Source organism: Staurois parvus, unplaced genomic scaffold (genome assembly GCF_062004578.1).
Source record: "Staurois parvus isolate SC_StPar_1 unplaced genomic scaffold, SC_StPar_1.0 ptg000347l, whole genome shotgun sequence".
Taxonomy (NCBI): Eukaryota; Metazoa; Chordata; class Amphibia; order Anura; family Ranidae; genus Staurois; species Staurois parvus.
Genome location: NW_028318143.1, coordinates 15442853 through 15453524, shown reverse-complemented (window position 1 = coordinate 15453524; position 10672 = coordinate 15442853). Strand labels below are relative to the sequence as shown.

Genomic DNA, 10672 nt, shown 5'->3' with positions numbered 1-10672 from the left:
CACCATCCAGCCCCTTCCAGCTGCAGAAGCTGTCAGACTCTCATGGTGTTTGACAGGCAGCAGGGATGGACGGTGCACTTGTGTCCTCCAGCCACAGCTAATCGCTGAAGTATCGTGCACTGGGACTAAGCACCAAGTGTGCATGTGGCCTAAGAAGGAAGCAATTTAATTGCATTGAGCCAGCAAGGGCATCCTCTGGTGGCTACTCTAAAAATCTTGATATTTTAACACAAAATCAAACATATGATATTGGAAACTTTAATGTCAAATTCCGATTAAAAAAAAATAAAAATAACTTTATGGTAAAAATGAATATAACGCAAACTAATCACTATATTTTCCCTTTATAGTGGCGCTTCTGCTGTTTCAGAACGCTGAAAATTCTACAACAGACTTTAAGGGACCAGAACAGACAGCCCATAGGAATAAAGTCTACATGATACATAACCTTAATGGAAAGGTTTTCCTGTCTGGGGAATTGTCAGGCCAGCCTACTTCTTCAATCCATAGGCACTCTTCCTAGAATTAAAGGCATACATACCTTTAGGAATTATAAACCTTAAAACCTATGAGCACTTTGGAATTGCACAGAATTAACTGACTGAGCTACACATCTATTGACTAGATCTCCTCAATCAGTTAGTATATAGAGGAAACATCCTGTGGAGCACAAAGCTATAGAGTGATCCCTTTGACCCCTCATGATACATGGGAAACACCATGTACTAGACTGCACTTGTTTCTTCCCAAGAGTGCATCCAAACACATTTTCCATAAAGTGTTGGGCCCATAACAGGAAATTAAGCCTGTCTAAAAACACTGTCTGCTTCTGTGGGCTATGGATAAACTATCATATCAGATATGTATACATAGTATGTATGTATTATTACACATTTTTGTTTGACAAAACAAGTTCTACCGTACACCTTTCCACTAAAAGATGCTCTCAGCTTGTTAAGAAAAATGTGCAATACTGAGAACAGGTACTACTGCAGCTCAATATTCAGAGCACTTGCTACTGCAGCTCAACACCAGGAAAAAGGAAACAAAGAGCACAGAATTTGAGATGATTTAAAGCAGCCCCTTCTTTACAAAGTGCGGTGACTGACTCTTTAAAATAGAGATCCAGCACCCTACCACCCCTCCTCTCAAGAGCACCAATTTTGAAATATATATAAAAAGCCAAAACTGTTTTTAGTTTTAAAAGAACAAGGTCTTTTGCTGTCTCTTTCCAGGAAGGAAGTGAAGGGAAATCCTCCCAAGTGAGGAATTCTTGCTGTTACAGCAAAAAGTTTCCCTAATGGTAGATGTCTACCACTTTAGTCCCGGAGACAATGGTTACTAAGACGAATAGAGAGAATGAATCTCGCCATTGGAGACACAGACTGCAATAAAAGCCTGCCAGGGGCACTAACCCTTCCCTATGTTATCCAAAACTAAACATAAAATTGTTTTGGCTTTAGAAAAACTTTAAAGCAAGTAGCAAAGGCAGTAAGAAAATAAAGACTGTCCAGTAGGCAGGATCTAAGGCATGTCCTTCCTCAAAGCCACAATGCGATGTGGGTGCTTCTCAATAGGCCACTGTCAGTATTTGCCCTGGATTTAAAGGGAAGGAAGGAGCTAAATCCACAACTAAAAGACCTGCAGTAAGAACCACTACCTGATGGTACCTTTCCTCATACCCCCACCATATAAGATCCTTAAGAAATGACAAAATATGGACAGCCCCAACATCTGGACACTGAACATGTTTGCTTGAAACCCAACAGTAAAAAAAAAACCCAAAGAAAACACAAAAGAAATTGACAGAAACAAATGGTATCACAATGAATGTAAATAAATACAAAAAAAAGCTGAAGAAGTATTACTTAGCGTTAAATAATGGTCACTCTGGAAGAGTTGTATGTTGTGTATCGTGTCATAGTTCTGTGTAAACATCTTCCAGGACCCACAGTAGATGGCAGTCAGGCCCACCCAACTGGCACCTGACCTGAGCCAAAAGATGGGAGCCGGATTGGGCACACACAGTAAAACTGATAGCATTTTCGCTGAGTTACAAATGCTTCAAACTACAGCATAATGCTTAGGTGAGACTGTAGACTGCAGTATGCGGTCCTGAAGACAAACATGTAGTGTGTAAACGGTAACTTGTTACCTTCCGCCAGTAGCAACGGCTGGACGAGTTTGGACATTGCTTAACGCATAATGAGTTTCAGAGTTGCTTCTTTTATGTAACAGTGTCTTCCCCCCTACTATGAAGGCTGATGGATAAAGCTGACACTTTTATGAGACTACAGCAAGGACAGATCTTGTATTCTCTTGAATTGTACAAAATAAAAGAAAAAGATATTGCTGGACCTGCAAGCGAAGACTCAGCCCGGCAATAGGCAGCTGTTTCATGCGCTCAGGCTGGTTTATGAGATTGACGCTACTGGCTGTGTCTCCTAGCCATGCATTGTACGTGGGGGGGTTACAAACCAAACAGGACAAATGGTTCAGGCTGGTCTTGACAGTGTAAACTTGAGTAAGGTGAACAAGTAAAACATAACACAAGCAGAAGAGTTTGCAGCAATGGTTGCAATGAGGTCAACGTGAGATTCCTGATTGTAATTAGGATATTCTTTGTCTCTTTTGCACCTACAAGGGTTTCTTATTCCTCCCTTTTGCCTCATCCAGGATTGCCCTCAAGCGTTTATAAAATCTCTGGGCTTGGAAATGCAGTGCCAATCAGCAGTCTGGCACCTTCCATTGGCTATGCATAGAAGATTTAAAGCGTTCTGCTGTTCACCCTTTGCATTCTGACCTAGTACAAGTGTTAGCAAAAAAAAAAAGATGAATCTTCCATGATTAAAGTGCAAATGTTTCAGCCGGCGACAGCTTGTGAGGAGATGCATGTTTCATCCCTATGAGATATTCTCCAAGATATAAAAAATGAGTTCCATGGTTACTGGGCCTTCACTCAGCTGGCATGTGCCCCCATGAATCACTGGCACCAAGGCACTGTCCAAGTCATGGGTATAGCGAGCAGGTAGAGGTTGACCGTTGCTTCCTGCTTGGTATCCAACCTGTAAAACATAGAAGAAGCCCTGAATTTCACTGCACAGTTTATTAGTTCATTCACTTGTGGTCAACACTTACCCAAACCAAAAAACAAGAAATGCAGAAATGTAATTATGTCTATGCATTATGCAGAAAACTGCACATTTTGCATTGAATTCCTCCTGAAAAATAGCACTGCACTTCCTGGTACTGCTAAATACAACGATGAATTGTACAGTGCAGCCAGAAAGTATTCACAGCGCTTAACGTTTGCCACATTTTGTTATGTTACAGCCTTATTCCAAAATGGATTAAATTCACCTTTTTCTTCAACATTCTACAAACAATACCCCATAATGACAACATGAAAGAAGTTTGTTTTGAAATCTTTGCAATTTATTAAAAATAACAAACGAAAAACCCACATGTACATAAGTATTCACAGCCTTTGCTCAATACTTTGTTGATGCCCCTTTAGCACCAATTGCAGCCTCAAGTCGTTTTGAGTATGATGCTACAAGCATGGCACACCTATATTTTGGGCAATGTCTCCCATTCTTCTTTGCAGTACCTCTCAAGCTCCTTCAGGTTGGATGGGGAGCGTCAGTGCACAGCCATTTTCAGATCTCTCTTCAAGTCTGGGCTCCGGCTGGGCCACTCCAGGACATTCAAAGAGTTGGCCCGTAGCCACTCCTTTGTTATGTGGGCTGTGTGCTTAGGGTCGTTGTTCTATTGAAAGATGAACCGTCGCCCCAGTCTGAGGTCCAGAGCGCTCTGGAACAGGTTTTAATCAAGGATGTCACTGTACATTGCTGCATTCATCTTTCCTTCGATCCTGACTAGTCTCCCAGTTCCTGCCGCTGAAAATCATGCCCACAGCATGATGCTGCTACCACCATGCTCCACTGTAGGGATGGTATTGTCCAGGTGGTGAGCGGTGCCTGGTATCCTCCAGACATGATGCTTGGTATTTAGGCCAGAGTTCAATCTTTGTTTCATCAGACCAGAGAGTTTTGTTTCTCATGGTCTGAGAGCCCCTCTGCCTTTTGGCAAACTCCGTCTGGCCACTCTACCATACAGGCCTGATTGATGGAGTGCTGCAGAGATGGTTGTTCTTCTGGAAGGTTCTCCTCTCTCCACAGAGAAACACTGGAGCTCTTTCAGAGTGACCATCGGGTGTTTGAGGGAGAAGGGCCTTAGCCAGGGAGGTAACCAATCGCTCATTTTGGCCAGATGGCCCGCTCTAGGAAGATTCCTGGTGGTACCAAACTTCTTCCATTTATGGATGATGGAGGCCACTGTGCTCATTGAGACCTTCAATGCTGCAGAAATTTTTCTGTACCCTTCCCCAGATCTGTGCCTTAATACAATCCTGTCTCTATGTCTACAGACAATTCCTTGGACTTCATGGCTTGGTTTGTGCTCTGACATGCACTGTTAACTGTGGGACCTTATATAGACAAGTTTATGCCTTTCCTAATCATGTCCAATCAACTGAACTTCCCACAGGTGGACTCCAATCAAATTGGGGAGACATCTCAAGGATCATCAGTGGGAACAGGATGCACCAGAGCTCAATTTTGAGTGTCTTGGCAAAGGCTTTGAATACTTATGTACATGTGATTTTTTTTGTTTTTTTATTTTTAATAAATTGCAAAGATTTCAAAACAAACTCCTTTCATGTTGTCATTATGGGGTATTGTTTTTAGAATGTTGAGGAAAAACACTAATTTAATCCATTTTGGAATAAGGCTGCAACATAACAAAATGTGGCAATAGTTAAGCGCTGTGAATACTTTCTGGATGCACTGTAGATATGGTAACTGTCCCATATACCAAACGTTTTAATTTCTGTCAAACCAGTCCTGACATTTACAAAGCCATACAAGACATCACAGCCAAGTTGATGACATACAAGAGCAAGAAAATAGAATTTTGTACTCAACGTAAAATCCTTTTATTGGAGTCCACAGAGGTACAAAGGAAATGTTAAGGCTTCACTCACATCTAGGCATTTTGTATCACAGGCAAAATCACCGCGATTCTGCCCATCATCCCTAAACGCTCTGCAAAACTGACAAATCGCACCACATTTGTTCAGGTGCCATTCGTTTTCACTGGTACATAAACGTGGGTGTGATTCTGCCGCAATAAATTGTGCTGCAGTCACATCAAACTACACTGGCAAACCGCAAGCTTCATGAGGCAATTATAGCAGAATCACACTGCGTTTTAAGTGCTATTGAAAATGAATGGCAACTGAACAAGCGTGGTGCGATTTATCAGTTTTGCAGAGCGTTTTGGGATCACAGGCAGAATCTCAGTGATTCTGCCCATGATACAAAATGCCTAGATGTGAATGCAGTGTCAGTCTATGGGTAGGACACTACCAAACATAAAAGCTGTACGCCATCCCAGGGTATGACCTTGCAACCAGAATGAGTCAGATTTGTGCCAAAAGAATCAGCATAACAGCATAGAAGTTGGACCTGTATCCCTCCATGAAGAAGGATTTTGACATTTTAAGCGAGTACAAAAATCCCAATTTCTTTTTTGCCTTGAAAGCTCTGGGACATCTAAAAGCGGTGGCCAACACAGCAAAACAACAGGCCCAAACTTATAACATTATTACGTAGTTAGTCTAGTTGGAAAAAAAAAAAAAGCCGCAAGTCTATCCAGTTCAACTAAGAGAAGGGGAAAAATACACACATATCTATACCCACAGCTGATCCAGAGGAAGACCAAAAACCCTGATACAGAATGAGCACGAACACACACACGATCCAGAGGAAGACCAAAAACCCCGATACAGAATGAGCACGAACACACGCACGATCCAGAGGAAGACCAAAAACCCTGATACAGAATGAGCACGAACACACGCACGATCCAGAGGAAGACCAAAAACCCTGATACAGAATGAACACGAACACACGCACGATCCAGAGGAAGACCAAAAACCCTGATACAGAATGAACACGAACACACGCACGATCCAGAGGAAGACCAAAAACCCTGATACAGAATGAGCACGAACACACACACGATCCAGAGGAAGACCAAAAACCCTGATACAGAATGAGCACGAACACACACACGATCCAGAGGAAGACCAAAAACCCTGATACAGAATGAGCACGAACACACACGATCCAGAGGAAGACCAAAAACCCTGATACAGAAAACTTGTTACTGCCTGCAGCACAAAGACCCACCCAAAGCTGACTCCAAATGAGGCAAAAACATACAAATCTGGGGATCAGTTGCCTGGTCCTGAAAGCCCAATACATTCTCACAGACCTATTGAAGTGAACCCTAACAGCACGAACACACACACGATCCAGAGGAAGACCAAAAACCCTGATACAGAATGAACACGAACACACGCACGATCCAGAGGAAGACCAAAAACCCTGATACAGAATGAGCACGAACACACGCACGATCCAGAGGAAGACCAAAAACCCTGATACAGAATGAGCACGAACACACGCACGATCCAGAGGAATACCAAAAACCCTGATACAGAAAACTTGTTACTGCCTGCAGCACAAAGACCCACCCAAAGCTGACTCCAAATGAGGCAAAAACATACAAATCTGGAGATCAGTTGCCTGGTCCTGAAAGCCCAATACATTCTCACAGACCTATTGAAGTGAACCCTAACAGCACGAACACACACACGATCCAGAGGAAGACCAAAAACCCTGATACAGAATGAACACGAACACACGCACGATCCAGAGGAAGACCAAAAACCCTGATACAGAATGAGCACGAACACACGCACGATCCAGAGGAAGACCAAAAACCCTGATACAGAATGAGCACGAACACACGCACGATCCAGAGGAAGACCAAAAACCCTGATACAGAATGAGCACGAACACACGCACGATCCAGAGGAAGACCAAAAACCCTGATACAGAATGAGCACGAACACACGCACGATCCAGAGGAAGACCAAAAACCCTGATACAGAATGAACACGAACACACGCACGATCCAGAGGAAGACCAAAAAACCTGATACAGAATGAACACGAACACACGCACGATCCAGAGGAAGACCAAAAACCCTGATACAGAATGAACACAAACACACACACGATCCAGAGGAAGACCAAAAACCCTGATACAGAATGAGCACGAACACACACACGATCCAGAGGAAGACCAAAAACCCTGATACAGAATGAGCACGAACACACACACGATCCAGAGGAAGACCAAAAACCCTGATACAGAACGAGCACGAACACACACACGATCCAGAGGAAGACCAAAAACCCTGATACAGAAAACTTGTTACTGCCTGCAGCACAAAGACCCACCCAAAGCTGACTCCAAATGAGGCAAAAACATACAAATCTGGGGATCAGTTGCCTGGTCCTGAAAGCCCAATACATTCTCACAGACCTATTGAAGTGAACCCTAACAGGAAAGGAGGGAACCCAATCTCTGTCTGCATCATCTAGAGATTAAAACCAAAAAGTTCAGAATGACAAAAAATATTAGTCTTTCTGAGGCAGTGGCTGAGAGGTAGTCTCGGAGAGCCCAAACCACATCCAGACAACGGCGGGAAATATTCTTTTGATGTACCAGAGCCAAAGGAACAGAGAACACTGTCCTAGTTAAGGTGCAAGACTGAGACCAAGTTAGGAAAGAAGGAAGTCCTGGGCTTCAATAACAACTTTTTCAGGGCAAGGCCAAAGAATCTCTAACAGATTCAAACAGCAGCTTCTCAAGGTTAGAGAAAACCAAATTTAGATCCAACCAAATCACAGGGTTACTGATGAGGGAAAACCAAATAAAAGTCCCCCTGCACAAAAGGTCTTAAAGCGGAACTACACTGCATCTGAGCATCACAATCCAAAAATGCTATTTAGTTTTTTTTTAATTATTCAAAGCAAACTTAACCATCCATGTCTCCATGGTTTATTTTGTTGAGAAATCACTTTGAAAAAATACCCCCTAGCATTTCTGGCCAAGGTCATCTTGAGTAAGGGCAGATGATTCACATAGCATTTACTTCTTGGAATCCATCTGCCCTTAGCTCAGACATGCAGACAGGAGGGTGTACTTAGCTGAGAAATCCCCTCTTGAAGACTCCTGGGATGCATGACTTAAAGTGTTACTAAACCAGGACACTGTATTCACAATATCTGGTCTCCCATAGTACAAACTATATGGAAACGCAATTTATTTTAGTAACTATAAACTGCTAAACACCTATTCACATCAGCAGTTAGAGCAGTCGTGTGACTTATACCTGTGTTCACCAGAGCACTGGTTAAAGCTTGTAGGAGTTTTCTTTCTGCTCTAGAAGGATGCAGAACCCCTGACCTCTGTCTGGACAGTGGTGATTGGTCCTGTGCTGATCACATGCACTCTCCCAAGAAAAACAAAAACAGAAAAACAAAAAAACTTTCTAGTATCACACATCAAACTGAGCATGTGCAGAGTGTCTCCACACGATATGTCTTATCAGGAGATAAGAGGGGGACACTGGAAGAAGGTGAGCATCAGAGAAGTCAGGATCAAACAGTATTTAACCGCTTAGGTTCCACAGTGAGTATAACAAGCATGCTTTACTGCATATACAGACTGATTTTACTGTTGTGGGTTTAGTAACTCTTTCATTTGCCTAGGCCTGGAAACCAAGAAGTAACTGTAGAAATGTAAAAGAAAAAATGAACACAAGTAAATATGGTATATTTTCCTATCTATTTAATAATGCTAGGAGCTAGATTAAAAATTGTCTGTGTTGATTGAGTGTATGAACTTCCACGTTAACAAATGTGAAAGATGCCAGTGGTCTCTGAAACATAATGGAAATAGCAAAGACTTGACCTTTAATGGTTCTGAAACTTAAACGCAGGCCCAGATCCAAGCGAAGGAAGGAGAGGATCTGTCCCATAGGGAGGCTCCTAGGGTGAAAAACCCTATCCTCACATGAAGTAAATTATACCTCAGGTGTCTGATGACAGACCCTGCAGGAAGTTAACTTCCTAGCCTTGGAAATTGTAAGAATCACAGATTCAAGACAACTCGCCCCTTAGAACCTGGGTTTTAACAGCTACACCATTAATGCCAGCAAGCAAAAGGTAGGATGGCTAATTTGGTCCTTGGGACAGCAGACTTGGAGAGTCATGATGCATCTGCTAGAACTCTTATGTTGGATTACCACACCTGTCTTTCCCATTCCAGAGCAACAAAGATTACCAGAATGCCCTTACCTTAATACTATGCAGCAGCTGAAGAAGAAGAAGTTGCAAAGGAGAAAAGCCATAGATCAGGGTGTACTAACCTCCTTAAGCCACCAGTGGATTCCTGTACCTAGATAAAAACCTGTTCATTTTGTGCCTGAAAATAGAGACCAGAAGGTCAACATATGGTTTCCCCCCACCCGTGGCACAGCTCCAGAAACATCTTCAAGTATAGAGACTATTCTCTTGAAAGCTGACTATTCTCTTGAATTCTCTAAAGCTGCCAGCCTAGGAAACCTGCCTACCAATTGTGAACCCCTGAAATGCACACAGCTGACAGGGCTGGAACATTACGTTTTGCCCAGGGTAGGATCCGCTCTACCTCTCTTGCCATAGCAAGACTTCTGGTTCCTCAGATAATTGATGTATTTGAACAATGTGGTATGGTCTGATTAAATGTGGATCGGATGGCCTTCCAATAAATAGGTCCAATACTGAGACAGCTAAACAGCCAGATTATCCACAATGTTTATCCTATGACTAAGCCCACTACACAGACAGTGTGCCTAAGACTATCCCCCCACCCCCATTACCACCAGCCTGACAAGCTGGCATCTATCTGGAGAATCTTCCAAACAAATGGAAGAAAAGCCTTTGACTCCAGAGCTATATTCCTGACCAACAAAGCCAGAGATGCCTAGTCCTCAATGCAAACCAAATAAGCCTGTCAAAACCAAGTTGATGACAGAAAACTGCTTTGTAGCGGTCTGAAGTGATAGTGGGCAATCATCCCTAAGACTCTCATGCTAAAGTGGAGGGTCAGAGAGCTTCTGTACTGAAGTGTTTGCACCTGAGACTGGAGGTTCTGAAGCTTCTCCTGGAGAAGAAACATTTCACTCTGGCCTAAAACAGATCCAGGGCAAGAACCAGATACTCCAAGTGATGAGCTGGTGCCAGCAAGGATTTATGAAAGTTTAGGACCCACCGAAACCGCTGTAACATCTTAACAGTGAGATATGCTGTCTGACAAAGCCCTCACTGAGCGTTCTAAAAACAGGTGGTCATTGAAGTATCCAACAATGGGGATGCTGTGAGAGCAACAAGGCCAACAGTGGAATTGACACTTTAGTAATCACCTAAGGTCCCAAGGATAAGCAGAGTTGCAGGGCCACAAAAACTGGTAGTGCAGCGGACCTACAGCAAACCTCAGAAAACAATGGTGTGCTGGGAAGACGGGGACATGTAAGTCAAAACGTCTCTCTGATGAAGGGAGGGAAAGACAAATCATGGCTGATTTCATGTGGAATTGTGAACTCGAATATAGACATTTAAGGCGAATGCTCCATTTTTGTTTTGAGACAGTGAACAAGTTGGAGTAAAACTCCTGGAACTGTTCTACAAATAGGACATGAGCTATTACATCTT

The 10672-nt window shown here is 42.9% G+C and overlaps 1 protein-coding gene across 1 annotated transcript in view; it reads right to left on the bottom strand.

The window, feature by feature from the left end:
- Positions 1-244: 244 nt before the first annotated feature.
- ZFYVE9 (zinc finger FYVE-type containing 9) overlaps positions 245-10672 on the bottom strand; it is a 140721-nt gene continuing 130293 nt past the window's right edge. Inside the window, exon 18 of the mRNA XM_089684486.1 lies at positions 245-3065. Coding sequence (XP_089540612.1) covers positions 2904-3065 — 162 coding nt within the window. The 3' untranslated portion in view covers positions 245-2903. The remainder of the gene's footprint in view (positions 3066-10672) is intronic.